The sequence below is a fragment of the Symsagittifera roscoffensis genome, chromosome 7 (genome assembly GCF_963678635.1).
Source record: "Symsagittifera roscoffensis chromosome 7, txSymRosc1.1, whole genome shotgun sequence".
NCBI classification, from domain to species: domain Eukaryota; kingdom Metazoa; phylum Xenacoelomorpha; order Acoela; family Convolutidae; genus Symsagittifera; species Symsagittifera roscoffensis.
In genome coordinates, this window is record NC_087068.1 from 53,337,729 (window position 1) to 53,358,523 (window position 20,795).

Here is a 20,795-nt window from a genome sequence, read left to right on the forward strand (position 1 = left end):
CAGACCGGGATTCAATTCCGTCACAAGGCATAAGTCTTATTTCTTGGAGTAATGAACGTAGTGAATACTTATATAGGTCTTGATGATTTTTTTTGTTTTTTTTTTCAGGAAAAAGTCTTGATGCACTTAGGTATATATGCACTTTTTGAGTTCAATGGAAATTCATCGGCTGAAAGTGACGTAAATAGCACTCTCCAAATGGAAATGTCGCGAAAAAACGTGAACGATTTCTAGTTTCGAAAGTGGAATTTAATTTTTAGATTTCCAGCGGAATAAAAACCTTACCTGTTGAGCCAGTTTTCTAAAGTTGGGTTAATGTTATCAAAAAAGCGCAAACCAGAAATCGTTCTAGAAGTTCAAAGAGCTTAAAGGGCATCTATTTTTTCAACAAAGTCAGTGTTTTTTTGTTTATTTGCGTTCATTACTCTTTTCCAATCTTCGAGCTTTTTTGCCATTGTATCGCTTGTGTTTGCGAAGCAGGTATCTAAAACAGTGCGCTCTGAAGTAAATGTCGTGTTTTGTCGTCACGGTTGAGTTTTCTTGAGTTTTTTTAATCGGGTTATTCCAAGAGCAGCACAAAACATATACCAGAGAAGAAAGTTACCTTAATAACGGAGGTTATTTAACCTTAACTAAACAACAGATCTAATATTTGAGGGCGAAGGTAGATCAGGTAGTTTTTCTTCATTTTATTCAAATTAGAGCTAAATTTGGGTGTTTAGTTACATCAGCGCATTATGCATTTGGGTGTTTTTCTCTTGAAGTTTTTTTATGTCATGATTCGCTGTCAATTGTTTTAGGGGTTAATAGAATTCGTTTCGTTTTGATCAAAATAAAAAAGTTAGAGTCGTTTGGCCGTTTAACAAAATTTATATATTTTTTAGAAAATGCTTCAAATATAGTCAGTTTGTTCGCCTTTTTGAGTTTAACGACACTTTTTTCAATTGTCTGTTGGCTATGTTCACTAATTATCACGGACTAAGTTAACATCCCCTAAAATTGTCGTATGACCGTGAGTCCATGAATAAAGTGAGTTGATTTTTGTCGGAGTTTTTACCCAATCAGAATCAAGCACTTTACACGAAGAGCTTAGCAAATTGAATCCTCATTAAACGCTGCTGTGGAAAGTTATAGCGTAGTCTATCTGGAGCTAGGATGCTAACACGATCCCTTATCATAAATATTCAAGAAATTTTATGAAACTAAAAGAATTTTTTTTACGTTGATTAATGTAATAGTAAGTTATTTTTTTGATTAAATTCACGATTTTCGAAAAATTCAGTATACAAAATTCAGTTTTTTCTAAAAAAAAAAAACTTTTTATCTGATCCAAAAGTTTGATAATTTGAGTTCAGCCCATTTATATTTGATTCCAGCTAAGCTAACGTTCTTGATAAAACTAATCTGCAAAACAAATCTCTAAGGTCTTTCTACATTTTTGGTACATAAAAAATACTGTAAATGTTAATGGCAGTCGGTTTTCAAATGTCAGTCGGTTTGTCATTGCGATTGTCAAGTCGGAATGTAGACTTCTATAGAAATGTGTTTGTTTTTGGCTTCAATGTTTTAATTCAATAGTAACATTAGAATCTGTTACCAATGTCTGAATGATACACTGACCTTTGAAGAGCTACAAGTGCTCCGCTTGATAAAAAACTTAAAAACTACAACATTAGAGAAGGAAACCAAACCGTTGAAATAAAATTAAATCTTAGCTAATTTACTTGCACTTGTTATTGTGAAAGATCTAAGAATAGTTCATAAATATCAATGTTAAAGCAGATACTTTAAATTTGCGAATTTAAATAGTTACCCAGAACTCAGACTCAGTTATAGACAATAGATCGTCGTTTCGATATCTGACTTGTACTTGTCGAACTTAAGCGCCCGCAGTAATAGAAATAAATCACCGTTTTAATAAACGGTTTATGTTTGTCAGATTGTATAACCTTGTGCAATTATTGCACTTTCAGATCTGGGTTGCATAGTTTTATCGGGGCGTAGTTATTTCCGTAGCTGTTAAATCAGCTTTATTAATATTCCGGCTGGAGAAGTATCTTCTCGATTTTCATTCGTATGAGGCCTGAAAATTTAACAGAAAAAACATCCCAACACACTAGCGCACAAAACGACAGATTCGGTGACCAGCAGAATCGCAACGAGCATCACAATCACATCAATAGCAGCTCAAAGAGCAATAACAACAGCCCGAAACTTCACCCTATGATGGCTGTACAAATCAAACCATCGCCTGTCGGGATTCTAATCCTATGCATATCTTTCGTCATCCTCATTTATTACATGTTCAGGTAAGTTAAGAATCGGTTGAATAAAGATATTGTAATTATCTAGTTATCTAAGCTAACTAGTTAACTAGGAGTATTTTGATATCAGGAATTGTGCTCTACAGTAATTACTTCAGGTTTTCACAGGTGTGGATCCAGGATTTTATAGAATTTCGTCTAGAATTTTTCAAAATTTTAAGATATTTTGTGTTCTTGGAGTGCTGAAATTTAAAAAAAGCCAAAAAAAATTTCCGATTAATCCTATTCAAATGAAATAGCGAACATTATTAACTACATTTTTGGAAATATTATATGTGACAAACAGTCGAACTTTTAACATAAAATATGGTTATAAGTAGTAAAAAACAAATTATCATGATTCATTTCAAATATAATTTCTGTTCAGATCTACAGACGTGAGCACCACTAGTTCCATCAGCATCCGAGAACTGATCTCGGCATCCATAGATGTGGCAGAGAGAGGAGGGCGAGAGGTAGTTGCTGTGAAGAAAGAACACGAGGAACATCAGAAGAGCAAAGGGGAGACAAAGGAGGGCGCCAATGATCCAGTCACTGACGGGGATTTCAGATCACATGTCAAGATTACAAGTGCACTCAGAAAAACATTTCCATATCTAAATGTAAGTTATAACTTTTAATTGTATAATTCACCGTGTAACCCTAGACTTAGTGTTCTAGTATAATTAAGAGTAATGAACGCAGTGAAGACTCTTGTATATACTGGGCGACATAGAAAACCCATCAAAATGAAAAAGGTTGAAGAAACCGTGAAATCATACAAAGTAACGCTTTTGAAGCAAATGTGATCACGCTTCAGCCACAAATTTACATTTGTTTTTTTTTACTTAAGTTGAATTACCTTATTTCCTTGATGAGAATTTTATACCTGAAGTTAATCAGCGAAACCCAGTTTTGATCCAAGAAAAAGTATATTTATGGCTCATCCTTCAGTTTTATTTAGTTTATTGACCTTTAAATTCAGGGTTTTTTATAGAACCATAATAGAAATAAGGTAGTAAAGTTAGTTCTATGAGATGAATCACGTAAAAATATACAAGTGTTTACGTTATTTTTGCACAAAAAAAAATCCAGGCAACTCGTCAAAATATGTTGCTTGCTATCTATCGGACAAACCAATGGGCTTAGCAAATTCTAAAAAAAAAACGCCGTGGTAGGTTTTTCAGGTTTTCGAAATGTGGCTGTTGCGTTTTCAACGTCGCCAAGTATAGGTTTTGGTGACTTTTTTTAGGAAAGTTTGTGCACGCTCAGTTTTGATTTTTCGCGGATTGACGTCTGATTTTTTTTTTGAGTTCATTTCCATTGTTGAAAAGAAGGGAAACTCCTCTATCGAACAGCAAAAGTGTCAAGATCACGAAAAGATGGCCCTGCAGTGGGCAGGTGTGGGTGAAAATTAAATAAAAAACAGCTCGTATGTTGATTCTTCTTGAAAAATTGCTTCAGTAGAACACCTAGGGTCAAAATGTTTAAGTAATCATCATTAAAAGACCAGCGAAATTTTATTATAAAAAGCAGAAAACTGTCTGAAAGGTCTTACCATTATTGGACTGCCATCTTGGTTAAGTCTTTTTCCCTCTGGCCTTTTTCATAACCATTGATGTTTTTTCAATCTAGCTGGTTTCGGAAGAGCACGACCAAGGTGATCTGGACCTGACAAAAGTACAGTCTCCTAATTTACACATCCAAGAGGTCACTGACCACACTAACTTCGATGAAATTGTGCCTGTTGAGGAACTGACAGTCTGGGTGGACCCCCTAGATGCCACACAGGAATACACTGGTAGATAATTTTGTAAAACCTCCCTATTTCGGCTTCTCTTATAGCCATCCTCTTTCACCCCTATCAACCACCTCTCCTCTACACACCCCTCCACCCCCTTAAATGCGCTTTGTCTATCCTCTCTAATTAATGCTCGCTAAAAGATTTTTTGAATGTTTTGTAGTTCATGTACTCCAATTAATTGTCTGTTAGCTTGTATTCATTGGAGAAATAAAAGTAATTCTGCAAACACTCGTAATTTTGGCTCTTTTTACTAACCGCCCTTTTTACACAAGCATAGCTTGTGTTATAGAATGAGTTTTCTTTTTTTTCCAACCTAAGTCGGAATTATTTGCGATGCAATTGTTGCGAAAAAATGTGTTCATTTTGAAAGTGTTCATTTTGATCCAGCTATTAAGTACAGCCAATGCTAACGATATTAACACAGACTATTATATTACAAATAGCACTTAAAAGCTCTAAGGTATCATGGATCTGCAGTGTAGAGTTAGGGAAAGAGACCCGCAAAAAATAAGAGGGTTCAAACCTGTGAGGGTCGGATGTTTTTATTGAGCTTTTTCGTATACTAGTTAAAATGCGTCCGCTCTTTGAATTCAGGCATGCTAGTTGGTAAATTTTATTTTTTCAAATTGACTGGTACTGCTAATGCGTTTTAATAGGCCTCGGTCACTTAGCAATTATGTAGACTCATAATTGGCGTGCGTTAGTTAAGAAATTTTGTAGACTCAAAGTTTTATCCATTCAGTTTTTCTCAGCAGCATTAGCGGTCATATTTTTGCTTGTGAATGCGAAGTGCAACTTCGTCTCTGTGTCATTTATAGCAATGATTTTATCGCCAATCGAGCTAATTAACTGCAACGGAAAAATGAATATTCTGTTGATAAGAGTATGAACATTGAGTTGCTAAATTATAGACAGGTCACTTGAACGATGTTTGTGGACTTAAGTTTGTGGAAAGAACTTAATATTCTGGTGTGTTTTAGTTTTTTTGTTTTCAACGTAAACTCAGGTACCACAATAACCATCGGAATGGGTCGAGTGATATATCATACTAAAGCATTTAAAGCCGTGATTCGAACGGCATTTAAAAGTTTTCAGAAAAATGTCCCATTGTCGAGAAAAACTGGTCTGAAGTTTTTAAGGCTTAGGCTGATCGATCGAGTAACGTTCATTAGATAAAAATTGGACATTTGGGCTCAAAAAATTTGATTTTTCTAAACTGATGATTTTTCTTTGATTTTTCTAAAAGCTTAATTTAAAACTTCCTCTAGCGCTTCCCTAAATTTTTTTCTGTTATTTATTTTTGAAGCCAACTGTTGTTGATGATATCTAATTGGCTGACTTTCTAAGCCTTTGTGTATTTCTCGCATCACACCATGGACAAAAAACGGCACTAAAATGAAGAGAAAAAAAAACGTTTGTGAATATGTTCAGAACATTCTGTGCTACTAGCTCAACAAACGGTCTATCCTTTCTTTAGTTGTGTTTTTGATTTTTTGTTTCGTAATAATGACGGGAACCGTTTTTGTGACCATTAAAAATGTTTTATTTAATTCATTTTTTTTCATCTTTTCCACGCAAAATCAGGTATTACAAATAATCGTCGGAATAGGTTGAGTGGTATGCCAAACTTAAGAGTCCCTTCAGTCATGATTTCAATGACAAAAAAATCATTTTAAATAAATAGTCACCGTGTTTTTTGGTCAGAAAAACTTATTTAAAATTGGTCTGAAAGTTTTATTTAGCGCTGTTTTGGCAAAAAAAGGTTTTGTGGAATTGTTTTCTGTTTTTCGTTCATTTTTGAATACAAATGCTGCCGATTGTAGTTCGCTAATTTTTTAAGCGTTTGTATAGTTTTATAATCAAACCACACGCTAAAAACAACACTACTAAAGAAAAAGTAATTTTTGTAATCTATTATATTTTTAAATGCGGGCTTCACTATCTCGCCATGTTTGAGCTTTTTCAACGTATTATTTTTGCATGTTTATGCTATATCGTATAATGCAATGTTTAAGAATTTTTTTGATTTTTCAATTAGATTTTAGTGGTTATTTTACCGAGTTTAAATTAAGCATCTGAATATCGAATTAGGGGTTGCGAATTCGGCCTCCAATTTTGAATGCCCGTATCATTTTAGTTAACGAGGTAACCCAACCCTGTAGTTGCGTGCTGTCAGAATACTCTAAGGAGTTACAAATCTTGCCTCCAGATATGACTGTTCAAATCCTTGTAGTTTTCGAGACATGACGTTTTTTGTGATTTTTTCAAAAATTTTCAGAAAACTTATTAATATTAGTTTTTAAAAGTCTGAAAATCCCAACCCTGTTGTTAAGTCCTGTCAGAGTACTCTCAAAGATTGCGAATCTTGCCTCCAAGTATGACTGCTCAATTCTTTGTAGTTTTTGAGATATGATGTTTTTGTGATTTTTTCAAAAACTTTTCAGAAAACATGATTTTTTTTTCGCAAAATCTGAAATTCCCAACCCTGTACTTGGGTCCTGTCAGCGTGATCTCAAAGATTGCGAATCTTGCCCCCAAATATGACTGCTCAATTCTTTGTAGTTTTCGAGATATGACGTTTTTGTGATTTTTTCAAAAATTTTCAGAAAACTTATTAATATTAGTTCTTAAAAGTCTGAAATTCCCAACCCTGTTGTTAAGTCCTGTCAGAGTACTCTCAAAGATTGCGAATCTTGCCTCCAAGTATGACTGCTCAATTCTTTGTAGTTTTTGAGATATGATGTTTTTGTGATTTTTTCAAAAACTTTTCAGAAAACATGATTTTTTTTTCGCAAAATCTGAAATTCCCAACCCTGTACTTGGGTCCTGTCAGCGTGATCTCAAAGATTGCGAATCTTGCCTCCAAGTATGATTGCTCAATTCTTTGTAGTTTTTGAGATATGACGTTTTTTATGATTTTTTCAAAAATTTTCAGAAAACTTCAGAAAGTTTAAATTAATTCTTTTCAAAATTTGAAATTCCCAACGCTATAGTTCGGTGTTGTCAGGATACTCTAAAAACTTGCAAATCTTGCCACATGCGACTGCTAAACGTGACTGCTCAAATGCTTTTAGTTACCAAGATGTGACGTTTTTTGATTTTTTCAAAGTTTCTCGAAGAACTTATCTACAAAGAAATTCAAAAAATTTGAAACGACTATTTTGATGAAGATACAACCTGATTGTCAGCGTACACCCAGGCGACAACCTTATTGTCAGCGTAAAACCCAGGCGTCTCAAATCTTGCCTCTAAATAGGAATGCTCTTTTAGTTTCCGAGATAAGACGTTTTTTTTTTGGGGAAACAGGTTTTAAAAAATTCAAAAAATTTTGGATTCCTAACCCTATAGTAAGGTGCTCTCAGGGACTCTCATTGGTTGCAAATCTGGCCTCCAAATTTCTCCAGAGGCCCATTAAGTTTTCGAAATGACGCTTTTTAAAGGGGAATTTAAAAAAATTTAAAATTTCGAAATTACCAACCCTGTAATTGGGTGCAGTCAGAGTACACTAAAAGTTTGCAGATGTTGTTTCCAATATATGCGGTTTTTCATGAGTTGTCGAAAATTTTCGAAGCCCCGAAGGTGCGTTAAACGCTAGTTTTTTATTAATGTGGTCACATTATTCTCTGCAACTTGCAACCGGTTATCCTTGTCTAACTACTTCAATTAGATGTTTTGCGTGATCCATCTTTCTTGCTTGTATTTTACCTATTCATTTATCATCTAAGAATTCAATTTGAATTAGTGCAAAATTTTTGGATCTCATACCAGCATATACATAGATGTTTTTTCTTCCATAAAATTAGTCTGCATGGCAAAATTTTGGGAAACAATTAGAAAAAGAAAAACTTTAATTTATTCATTTTCGCCCATTTAAATTTTTTTAAATCCTTATGATTCAATTCAGGTCACACATAGCAAGGGCTCGAACTAGCAGAGAGTTAGCTGATTTTGAGTCCTGGGCGAAAATGATTATCTATATGTATTTTACTGTATGCTTAAACTCAACTAAGACTAAACTCTAAATGTTTCTGTGGGACTTCAAAATAGTTTCTTTGTGTTGTGCAGAGAACCTGTTGCACTACGTGACAGTGATGGTGTGCATAGCGAGGAAGGGAGTCCCCATAGCAGGCGTCATTCACAAGCCATTCGAACAGAAGTCATGTAAGCACATTTCTCGGTCTTTTCTGTTTTACGGCCCAAAAACTAATCATTTTGCATCCTTGAAAATTTGATTTTTACGCTCAAAGCTGATTGGATGAAATTCATACGGCCCAAAAACTGATCATTTTGCTAATTTGAAAGTTGATCATAATGCTCAAATCTGATTGGTTCATTTCATATTAGCGAAAATATTACCTAGGATTTCAATGAAAACATAAGCTCAGTTAACAGTCTTATAATTTTGGGCCGTACAGCATAAAAGACTCCATTTCTCTATTCCATCTTGCTCCTCGCGTAACAAAAACTGATAGATTGGTAAATTTAACACTAGTGGCACAAATGTTTTCAGCTCTAAGATTTTGATGAGAGAAAAATAGAATTTTCGTATACGGTTAGACTAAATCTATATTTCAATAGATTACAGATCGTTGAGGGTAATAATCTAAAATGAACATTAACATAGAATTTAATCATGCATCGTGTAAATTGTGTTTTGACTATGGTTGCTTCTGTATTTTGTCTCAAGATAATTCAGAAGTTTTGGCATTCGCATAGTGGTTTTTATCATCTGAGCATTCGGTCAAAATTTTTGCTTCAAAAGGACTCAATTCGGACATAATCATCGTAGCAAATAGTGCGATAATTTAGATGTTTTGTAAATACATTTTTGTGTATATTATTTTGTTCTTTGACTCGTGTGTAACTGCAATTTTCTGAGAAACACAGAACTTGTGATCATATCATCATCATCATCATCACATATGTTATTTCGACACCAATTTCTTGAATTCAAAGGTGTTTGAGTTTAATTAAAAACCAGTTTTGTCGTAAGAATAATCAGTCGCTCCGCTAAAGATGAGTTCGTTTCTGTCGATAGCCGTACCCACTCTAAAATGAGCTGGGATTTGAACAGAAAATGTTCTTTGAAGATGGTTAAAAATCGGACCCGCTCTAAAATGAGCTGGGCGTTTCATCGTCGTCGCCTTCTTTGCCTTCGTTTCACAGCCATTGGATTTTCTATGCTTCTGAAGGCGTCATAAAAGTCCTTAGCAAGTTCGCGCACGCCATTTGCTGTGGGGTGAAGACCATCTGCGCAAACATGCCTCCGATAGCTAACTTTACAGTTTTAAAGAGCGGGATTTTTTACCATGCCGTTAGATTTCTGTAGCATTTATTCACTCTCCTGATAAGAGAGCGTTTACCTTCCCGGCTAATAAGTGACATGACGCCAACTTCGAAATTGCAGTCAAGGAGTCTAAAAATAGCACTCTCCATCTCCTCGGCTACTTCAGTCGCTCCCAATGACTGGCGCCCTGAACGGTCAAACAGGTTGTTTGTTCCTCCCATTATGAGCACTGTTTGTACATCCAAGTTTTTCATATCCTTGAGAACCTGATCGCTACAAAGGGTTGAGAGAGTTCCACCAGGGCACGAAACTGTCACGGAATCTGGCAGAAAAATCCCATAAACTAGCGATGATCCCAAAACAGCATATGTCACTCTCTTGATCTTATCAGAGCTCAATATTATCCGTCTTTTGGGGAGAAACCTGGTTTCAACATGAACATTTCTTAGACGCAAGGTTTCGTTTAGCTTTTGAATTCCAACTTTTCTAGTTTCAGTCATTTTAGCAACCTTTAACTGAAACAAGTCTCATAGTAATACTGGTTAAACAAATACGTTTTCAACTGTTTACGAAATTCAGTTTCATTTGGTAGTTTAAGGTTACATGGTAAACTATTCCAATGGTGTGCGGCAGCAAACCTAAACGTCCTTTTTCCATAGTTCGTGTTAACCAGTGGTTTCTTAATGACCATGGTCCTTTCACTGAAACGGGAGGAACTTTTTTGTAGTGAAAAATATTTACTCAGATAAGACGGAACGATTTGAGGATTGAAAATGCATTTGTGTACGATTGTCAAGACTTTAAAAATCACTCGAGATTTTATGGGCAACCAATGTAGATCATGTAGATAAGGAGTAATACTCGTTGACTTCTTCAAACCGAAAACAAATCTGCAGGCACTATTTTGGACTTTTTGCAACTTGTAGAGCAGATAATTTGGTAAGCTCGAGTACAAGCTATTGCAGTAGTCTAATCGACTTAAGACTAGCATTCTTGCCAACATATTTCTATTTTCAAAATCAAGGTAGAAACGTATGCTGTATAGTTTCCGGAGACTGTGGTAACTGGCGCCACACACGGAATCGATCTGTTTTTTCAATGACAAGGATCGGTCAATGAGGCAACCTAAAGACTTCACAGAGTTTTCTGTTGATTTCATCAGCTTAACCGTTGAATTTCCAATGAGTAGTGAACTGTTTGTTAGACCTTTTGACTTACTAGTGGCTAGGTTAATTACTTGGCTTTTTGATTCATTTAACATAAGCCCCATGGACGAAAACCAGTTCGAAATAATAACCAGAGATCTTTCTATTTCTGCTAATTCACTCTCATTTTTAATTTCACAGTATAAAGTAGTATCATCGGCATTTCTTGGTATGAAAATTTAGTTGAGCCAGTAATATCGTTCAATGGTGTCAGGTAGATTGAGAACAGGAGGGGTCCCAGAAGAGAACCTTGAGGCACTCCAAATTCGAGTTCTTGAGAATTCGATAAAACATCATTGATAGCAACAATTTGAGTCCGATTCTCTAGATAGGAAAGAATTAGATCCACTGCATCATTCGTCATTCCAATCCGATTTTTCATGATCTTTCTCAATGTTTTATGATCAATGGTATCAAATGCAGCTGAAAGGTCAAGGGCTATCAAAATGACCTGTCTCTTGTTGTCGAGACTAGTCAGTAGATCATCTGTAGTTTTTAGCAGAGCCGTTTCAGTTGAAAAATGCTTCCTGTAAGCAGATTGGTGTTCATCTAGAAGATTATAGGAGCTAAGGTATTGATCGAGCTGTTTATATAAAATTCTTTCAAAAACTTTACTGATAAACATCAGATTCGCTATTGGTCTATAAGAATTTAAAACGTTTTGGTCAAGTTTGTGGTCTTTTAAGAGAGGAGTTATCACCGCTCTCTTGAGACATTTTGGAAATTTGGACTGATCGATGCAATTGTTTATCATAATGATGAAATAATCTTTCCACGAGTGTGCTATTCTTTTCATATCTATCGTTTTCAGTATATCTTCTCGTGAGTTCGCGTTTGAAACCATTCTTACTGCTTCTTCTAGTTCATCTATAGTCACATAATGGAATTGGAAAGAAGAAACTGCAGTGAAAGCAATGAGTGGTGGCGAGATGCCATTACTTTTAACATTTGCCACTAAATTTCTAACCTTCTGAATGAAAAATTGGTTGAAGTTCTCAGCTAATTCATAATCACTGGAGTATATCAGCGGTAGAACGTTTTGTTGTTTTTCTCCAGCAAGGCGTTTCAATTCAAGAAACCTGAGCGAATGGCTATTTGAAAGTTCAAAGCGCCTGGAAAAATATATCAATTTCTTCTCTCTAAACAGATCTTTACATTTCTTTAAATACTCCTTGAAAGCTGTTTCGTTTTCTAATCCAGGATTTACACGCATTACGCGTTCTAATTTTCTACGTTTTCGTTTTACGTCTGCTAACTCTTTATCGTAAAAATTACAAAATCGGTTTTTGACAACTTTGGTCTTAGTTGGCACATAATCAGTTTTCAGCAGCTGCAAAATTTCGATAAAATTCTCTGCCATCTCGTTCGGGTCACTGGTGTTCAGATTCAAGATTAAATTCTGATCTATTTCCGTCTCTAAATGTTTCCAGTCTGTATTGTTCCAATCATAAATAGTCAATCTGGTTTTATCCTTCCGTTGAATTGCGATTTCATAAGTGAACGTCAATAGATGGTGATCAGAGTATTCAACGTGCTCATTTCTAACGGGTGAGCACAATTCCGGGTTTGAACAAATTATGAGGTCTAGAATTTTCCCGTATTCGTGAGTTGCTTTCTTAACAATCTGTTCTAGGTTATATTCCAGTAGAATCGAACAAAATGTATTGGATTTGGCACAACGTCTGTTTTCTAGATCCAAATTAAAATCACCCAGGAGGAGAATTTGGGTTTCAATTGATGAGGCAAGAATAATTTCAGTCAATTCATTAAAAAACTCGTTATAATTTCCACTCGGCGGTCTATATATTGCTGCAATTGTTATTTTGACTTTTCTAGTCACGACCGTAATTACCAAGAATTCACCATCGTCCGAGAGATGGCTCAAAATTGTTTCACCCTGTAGTTCTTCGCGAGAAATTATGGCAACACCTCCACCTATTTTAGCCGTTCATGAAACATGATGATATCGATATTCATTTGAAGAGTCTATACACTGATTTAGAATATATTCCGTATCCGGCTTAAGCCAGGTTTCAGTAATGATCAAGATATCAACTTGTTCTATAGCCAATATGCTCTGTATTTGATTTACTTTTTTCGCTAGAGAACGTATATTAATTACACCAACTTTCATAGCATTCGATTGAGACTCGGGTTTTTTGTTTGATTTTAGTCAGTCGCTTTTCAAAGTTCTGAGCCAGGTTCTGGCTTCTGCATCAAGATAGTACCTGTTTATTACAACATTTTCCGGCCAAGAATTAGGTTGATCAATGATTGTTGCATGTTCGCCGTCAAATACACAGTGGAAACTTTTGTGGCGAGAATTTTCCTTTGTTATTTCCCTGATATGATTCAGAGGAAATCCTTTACTTTGACACCATGCGACTATATCACTTTCATCATTTGTCTGTTTTATTCTTCCAACATAGAGATGGCGTCGTGGTGGTGGCTTCTCTACACCTTTGAGTGCTTCTGTTACCACTTCTCCCGTAATTAGTGGTTTCTTTGGTCTGCGGTCATTTCTATCTTTGGAGCCTTTTCGCTTCGTAACCCTCGAGCTACCAGCTTCTGAGGATACACTTTCACGAGCATTTCTGATGAATGCCGAAGAATTCAGATTAAACTTCGCTGCCCCAGCATAATTGGTTTTGTTCTTTTCAATTATACTACTTGGTTCACGATATTGCTTCAGCGATAGCAGCTCAGACTTTAATTCGTGTACATCTTGCGCCATAGTCTTTATTGAGAACAGTTCTTGTCGCAGTTCATCAATAACTCGGAAAAGATCTCTTTTACAGGTTCCACAATCTGGGCAACTCCATTCAATGTGCCCAACCACCTTATCGGCAGTGTTGAGGCCAATACACGCAGAGTGGGCAGAAGCTTGACAACCGACGCATTTCACCGATTGATTGATTAAAGCGTTTTGACATACTGTACAGTGGAGAGACGACATATTTCAATTGTCTTGCTGGGAATTATTGGTCGTTTCCGCTCTAAAATGAGCTGGATTTTGGTAGATTTGTTTAAAGATATTTCCAAATTCTCTTTGTCATTCCCGCTCTAAAATGAGCTGGATAACATCCGGGAATTTGTTCGTGTCTTTTCTGGCTGTTGTAACCACTCTCAAATGAGCTGGTTTATCTTCTTTATCTGATTCTGTTTGTGTCAATTTCGATTTCCATCAACCGGATCTCTAAAATCCCTTCGTAGACAAGGGCTACCCAAGATAAGATGTTTATCCGGTTCGTCGAGACATATCTATCTATTTAATAAGTTTATCACAACAATTAGGTTTATCACAACGATCATAGCCCATTCTTTGCTCGATTTGGATACAGTAGGCTTTTTTTCATCGTAAACTTTTTTTTCTGTTTGTTATTGTCTTCTTTTTGTGTATTTTTCAGTATTCGATCTGACTTCCACTTTTATTTTTCCTGCTTTAAAAATTGTAGAGGAGTTCAACCTGTATGTTTGAGGCGTAATTGACTACGCTGATAGTCCAATTGGTTTGCTTTTGTGGCGGTTCTGTATGATTTAATTCATATAACCGCCATCAGTAGGCAGTATTTTTGTATTAACTCTTTTGAAATGAAGGACTATTTAAACTGTCGCGATTTCCTTCTTATGGATTTTTTTGGGAGTTTCACGAGCCTTTATTTGCTGTACAGGAATGTATGGTTTATGATTTGCGTTCTTTTAGTAACGTTATTGCTCGGTATTCAGATTTTTTATGAATTCTTTATTCATGCAAGAACTCAAATTGTCTTTGGTTTCAATCGGTTGCGCTCATGGCGAACAAACGCAGTAATCGTGTATTTCGTTGAAATTTGGAGGTTTGTCAAATTTTTCCAGAATCTTCCAGCAGTTTCTTTCCAGTATGCAGAGAGATTTGCTGGACAATTTTCATTGTCAGCAACGATGGATTCTAGACTGTACCAGGCTGAGCGTACTATGATGCAATGGAACAGCCGCATGCAAGATTGAAATGAGACGTTATCCAACCTCACTTTTTTCTTCTACGAATGAGTCGCGGGCATTGCCTGATGAAGTAATTGTTCCATAGGGAGACGCTGGGTCAGCAGGGATGGGGTCATTACCCCTATAGCCTTTGCCCCATTTTGCCATTACCTCATTTTTTACGATTACCCCTATAGCCTTATAGTAGTTTGCATAGAACATTATTTGGCAATCGAAATTTTCTAGATGAACTGCAAGGTCCGAAGTGGAAAGAGAAACTATCAGAGATGATAACTAAGGCCACCTAAATGTTTGTGGATCTGAGCAAGGCAATTATTGCATTAATAATTATTCAGTTCGTTTACAGTTTTTAAATTTTTTTTACTATAAGGATTCTGTTGACGGAGCAAATATTTTCTTGAAACATTAAAAAACTTGAGGCGATGAGCGTAGTTCAGTTCTTACGTGATGTTTTTTTTTTTCGTTTTTTTTATTCAAGAAATGTCTTAAAATGCTCTAATAACAAAATAAATGCGTTCATGCTTATAAATGTACGAATACCCTTAAGTATATGTGCATTTTTTGAGTTCAATTCAAGTTCATTTGCTTAAAGGAATCTAATTTGCGCTCTCCAATTTTGAGAGACGAAATTGCGCGTGATCAATTTCTAGTTTGGAATATGGAATTTAATTTTAAGGTTTCCCAGCGAAGTTGAAGTTTTTCCTAATAATTCAGTTTTCTCAAATTGAGTTAAATTTATCAAAAAAGTGCCAATTATGAATTCCTCTTGAATTGAAAGAGATTTAAGGCGCTCTGTTTTTTTTTTGAGTTTCGAAAATTGAAGTTTTTTCGGAAAACAAGTCATTTTTTGTTTCTTTGCTTTCCTTGGCTCTTTTTCTAACTGTCTGTTGGCTATGTCTTATATCTGTTATCTTTGGAAATTGCTGTCAGGACTTTTTGATGGCCCCAATTATTTCAGTTGACGCAGTTGGATATGATGTACTTTTTAAAACTTAGTTAACAATGCGGTAAATCGCCGCTGAGTTCCTCTTTACTATACAAACTTGTGCTCTTAACCCCAGTCAAAAATGTACAGTTGATAAGAGCACCATTAATAATCATTACCCGATAGTTGTTCGTATCCGATTTGCTGCCTGTGCTTTAGTTCGGAAAGAGACTCTTAGAATCCCACATCTCGAGAGCTTTGAGATGCATCCTTATATGATTATATGAAGGATCGTATGATAATAAACTATGATAGAAGTGGTTTCATAGTTAGATAGTATTTCTCCAGTTCTTCATTAGACTCGAATGCTTTTCTCAGCTTCATTTTTCGTAGTACTTACTCAGTTTCGAAATCTGATACGCCAGGATTCATTGCATCGTTTTTTTTCTTCAAATTTGAGCTTTAAGTTCAAATAATTTGCGTTTCTTATGAAATCTTTTAGTCGTAGATATACTCGAAGGCATAAAAAATTTTAAAAAATTGGTTTATTGTATACACTTTCATGGTAATTATTTATTTACTTTAGTTCTTGTTTTAATAATTCAGAATGACCTTGTGCTAATAAAAGCGCAATTTTTGTTATCATGGTGTTCTGCGCAGTTGGATCTCAATAAGGGAAATGTGTTGTTTATCCGTTTAATGGCTCATAAGTTTTGTATACTGATTGTTGAATAATTTTTCTTTTCAGACTGGGCCTATGCTGGCAGTGGTCTGTCTCCGATCCTTATCAAACAGGAGCCAAAAGACGCCTCCAAGAAGAATGTCATAGTGTCCAGATCACATGCAGGATCAGTCAAGGAAATTGTCCAGAGTCGCCTGGAAAATACAGACGTCATTCCCGCCGGAGGCGCTGGCTACAAGGTTTTTTTAAATTTGAAAAGTATTAATCAAAGAAAGAAGTGATTTCACTTGTTTAGATCTTGTTGTCTTTTACTTGTGTCGTTTTTTTCCTGTAATGTAATTTTTTTTCTCGGTTTGAATTTTTTCAAGTTCACTTTTTTCAAGTTAAAAAGGGAAGAAAATTCCGCTCCATAGTAAGAAAAGTTCGAAGGCGCACAAAACATGATAAAAAAACAAGATCAATATAAGCATTGATCTAGCTTTCTTGAATAAGGTTACCCTTATTCAAAAAAAATCAATCATAAAAGATTCTTGGAATCGAGTTGTAAGAGTTTAGTGGTTAAATATTTTTTCTTTGATACTCGGAAGTTGAAAATTTTCGGAATCCGTGAGGTCAGTGACTGTGTTAGCTATTATTAATTTTTTCAAATTGTCAGTATCGATTATTGCCAAAAACTAATTTCATTGTTGTTACATTTTCATAAATTTTTTCAACTGAATGTAGTTATTTGAACTCATATTCAAGGTTATCGTTGAACTTTGAGCATAGTGGATAGTGGAATTGGTTACTCAAGTTTTTATATTTACATTCTTAGGTCATGGCGTCTGTGTTTTGTAATGGAATTGTACTTCCTAGGTGCTGTCGCTGTTCGAAGGTGTTGCCAATGCATATGTGCACACTACCCTCATCAAGAAGTGGGACATTTGTGCGGGTAATGCACTCTTGTCCGCCATGGGAGGCAAAATGACGACTTTGAAGGGTGAGTACCGACAGCTGTGTGAACACTTGCTTATTCCTGCTTATTCGTTCACTGTTCTTTAATAGCGTCGCTGAACCTTCATTTAAAGTTCTTAATATTCAAAGGAAGGTTAAAGTTTGAATATTTTCAAAAACATGGTTCTTAAAAAAATCTTCATAAAAAATCGTCACTTGGAAAACCGTCAATCAGTTTTTTGTTTTGTTTGTTGGTCTTCGAGTTTAGTGTATTAAAATACCAATCATAGTATACAGTTTATCTATTATAGATTTGGACATTTCTGGCAATTCAAATTTAAACTTTCAAATACTCAATTGAATTATCAGATGGGAAATAGTTTCAACATTTATGGATTGTTTGCTATCGCAATAAATACTTTTTTTGTTTAGTCAACCAACCGGAGGTCTAACCCGTAGGCCTCTTTTCCAGTCCCCCCTTTGATTTTTTTCTGAAATTCATTATGTGAAAGTCTATTTAAAACTACTTTTCATGTAATCAATTACATTAAAACGTGGCAGCGTGAACAGGTGATCAAATTGCTACAAAATTTCTAATATGCAACATGCTGTGTGAACAATTTTTGAACAACTTTTTTTGTAATTTTACGAGGTGGGTGGGAAACTGGAAAAGAGCCACCTAAATGTTAATTATTTAGGTTGACGACAAGAGCGCTTATAACCAGCACCCATTAAGCGATGTTTTACTTGCAAGAGATCAGCTTGCAAATTGCAGCGCACTTGCGATTTGAACCAGCATTCATATGGTTGTTGGGCACCATCACTACCGGAGCGCCATAATGCCACAACTTTATATCAAAACTTCTGGAAGTAGTTCTTATTTTTAGGTGAGCAAATAAATTACGATTACAAAGACAGTGCGAGGAACGAAGGTGGTCTCCTGGCTTCTCTCTCAGGAAAAGACCATGAGCAATTTCTCACAGCACTCCAAGGAGCCATGGATAGCTAGAGCTACGTCATCGTGCAACAGAAACAGATAAATTCATCATGTATTGTAGGTGTGCGTGCAATAATCTGCTGAAGCATTAAACACATGTAGCAATAGATCGAAAATAGTGTCCAGACTTTTTTCCAGACTTTTAGCAATTCTAAGTTTTTTTTGCGTTTTCGGCTTTTTTGACACATTTTTTTGCTGTTCGGTTTATTGCTACATCGGCTTATTGCACTAGCACCTGTATTCTGTACTCAGCCGTCCTTAAAGTAGCCTCCACTCCACTGCAAACAAAAATTACTTCAAGGTGCCCTGCCGTTGGCCAAAAGCTAGCATACTGCTTCAAATTTTTATTCCAATTTTACTCAATTCCATTTGAATTCCAAATTTCAATTCCCACCCTTCCTGAAATGAAGCAAAGCACTGCTGAGTAATGGTTTGTAGATGATCGTCATACTAGCAATGGAAGCCACTGCTTTTGGATCAAAACTTCCGATTGTTTATTGAAATCCTGTCAGTCAATTGAAAATGTCGATGAACCGATAAGTATTGATTATTTTCTGTAATAAATGTAATGAACCCCTCTGAATTGTCTACTGCGTTGAGTTCAGATTTTGTAGAAAAATGCTCACGGTTTTGGATCGAATCATAACGATGTATTTGATGTTGGTATTGAAAAGTGATGCTAATTTCAAGTTTTCGACATTATCGAAATAGAAAAAATACAATATTTGCAGAGCCCATCTGAAATTTAAATTCAATTTATCGTTCCATTTTTTAAAATTTGTTTTTCGAGAACTTGATGTAATGGGTATTGCCATTTTAATGTACATAATGCTTTAAATTATATGTCAAATAAAACTTTTTATTTCTAATGCTGTTTTATTTTGCTCATATTTATTTAAAGCAATTAAGCGAAGTTATATACTGCGACGCTAAAATTTTTAGCTTGAATGAGACTTATTTGAATTTGTGGAACAATGTTCATTACGCTTGTAATCAGCAATCATTGTTAAACCGGAACCTAGTTTTTTTTCAGGTTAACAACTTGTCTAACAGAATCAGTGAATCTTTTGATAGCTTAATAAAAAAATTCAAATTCCAGTTCTTCATCTGCTCGCTTGGCACAGAAGTAACATCTTCATTTTGAACGGCAAACATCCTGCGTTCAAATCTGGCCACGACCTCTAATTTGGGTTCGAATCCTCTCGTTTGTCTGCTTGTTTTTTGTCGGCTTAGTTGCAACGGCACGGACGTTTCCTGCGATTTAAGTTATTTTTCATAATTGAAAGTAATTTTGATTTATACCACCATGATGTTGTATGGTGGTCACTTCGTGTTCACTTTTTCTTTAAAAAACTTTAAAACTTGTTCACGCTCAAATTAGGGTTTTCGTGTTTTGATTTTTCGTAGCTCAATTTCATTTCTAAGCAAGGCAAATTCAAATGACACGAAAAAACGGCATGACTTCTGGTTTAAAAATGGATTTTAATTTTCAGAGTTCCGAGCGAAATGAAAAAGTTATTTATTTATCCAGGTTTCTCAAATTGGGCTGGTTGTATCTAAAAAAATTCAATCTTAAAATAATTTCTTCAAAAATTCTTAGTTGCCGCTTAATTGTCCTCAATGCTTATTTAAAGCTAGCGATATTTTTTCGACATAATTTCAAATTGAACATTGTATCGCAATTGGTTGAAACAGCCCTGGCTTTGTGTGTTTTTGTTTTTGAACACACATTTCTCAGCCTATAAATGAAAGCCGTATCAAATATGCGGATCTGTCGTTCAATTAACTGTTGCTGTTCAAACCCTTTATAAAATAACGAACTATAACCTGGAGTTGCAGGATTCGATATCCCAAACGCGTCATCTATCTATTCTATGTTTAAATGCGAGTGACAGCTATCTCCTATATTGAAGCTTAATAATTTTGCATGTTTAAAGATAGAATTTTTTCACGTTTAAACTATATCATATATTGCAATGGTTAATTTTTTTTTCGATTTTCCAGTTTAAATTCAGTGTTTATTTCATCAAGTTTGAAATTAACAACCTAATAGTTGGATGCTTTCAGGGTTTTCCCAGGTTGTGTGATTCTGGCCTCCGTATATGAATAACCAAATCCTTAGCTGATGAGATATGGCCATTTTCGAGAGATTTTTCAAAAATTTCTGGAAATTAAATTTTAAAAAATTCTTAATTTTTGAAATTCTCGCCCTGTAGTTGGGTGCTGTCGTGGTACTCTCAGGGGTTGCAAATATGGCCTCCAAATCTCACTTCTCAAATCCTTGTAATTTTAAAATTATAACTTTTTTTTGATTTTTTTTAGTGGGGCTGTCAGAGTATTCTCCTCAGGTTGTCAGGGGTCGCGCATCTTGCCTCCAAATATCAGTGCTCAAATCTTGTTAGTTTTCGAGATATGACGTTTTTTGTGATTTTCTAGAAACAATTTACAAAATAATCATCAAATTTGGAAATTTGTAACCCTGTAGTTGGGGCGGTCAGAGTGCTCTCAGGGTTCCGATTTTTGCCTGCCAATAACACTGCTCAACTTTTTGTAATTTTCGAGATATGACGTTTTTTATATGGTTTTTTCAAAATTTAAATTTTTAGTTTGAAATTCCCCACGCTGTAATTGAGTACTACGAGAGTACTCTCAGGAGCTGCAAATCTTGCGTCTAATTG

The 20,795-nt window shown here is 35.4% G+C and overlaps 2 protein-coding genes across 2 annotated transcripts in view; one reads left to right on the top strand and one right to left on the bottom strand.

The window, feature by feature from the left end:
* LOC134851579 (uncharacterized) overlaps positions 1 to 13,893 on the bottom strand; it is a 210,817-nt gene extending 196,924 nt beyond the window's left edge. Inside the window, exon 1 of the mRNA XM_063867722.1 lies at positions 13,865 to 13,893. The gene's annotated coding sequence lies outside the window, so the exon portion shown is untranslated. The remainder of the gene's footprint in view (positions 1 to 13,864) is intronic.
* LOC134851580 (inositol monophosphatase 3-like) lies at positions 1,632 to 18,270 on the top strand. Its single transcript, XM_063867723.1, has 7 exons — positions 1,632 to 2,309; positions 2,692 to 2,926; positions 3,939 to 4,104; positions 8,173 to 8,268; positions 16,254 to 16,426; positions 17,043 to 17,166; positions 18,008 to 18,270. The coding sequence occupies exons 1-7, from the start codon at positions 2,077 to 2,079 to the stop codon at positions 18,127 to 18,129; spliced, it is 1,149 nt and encodes a 382-aa protein (XP_063723793.1). The 5' UTR covers positions 1,632 to 2,076; the 3' UTR covers positions 18,130 to 18,270.
* The last annotated feature ends 2,525 nt before the right edge of the window (positions 18,271 to 20,795 follow it).

Bases quoted from the DNA above. Each gene is read 5' to 3' on its own strand.
- LOC134851580 (XM_063867723.1), top strand. From the start codon at position 2,077: ATGAGGCCTGAAAATTTAACAGAAAAAACATCCCAACACACTAGCGCA. The intron at 4,105-8,172 runs GTAGATAATTTT...TGTGTTGTGCAG, and splicing joins TGCCACACAGGAATACACTG to AGAACCTGTTGCACTACGTG. The intron at 8,269-16,253 runs GTAAGCACATTT...TTTTCTTTTCAG, and splicing joins GCCATTCGAACAGAAGTCAT to ACTGGGCCTATGCTGGCAGT.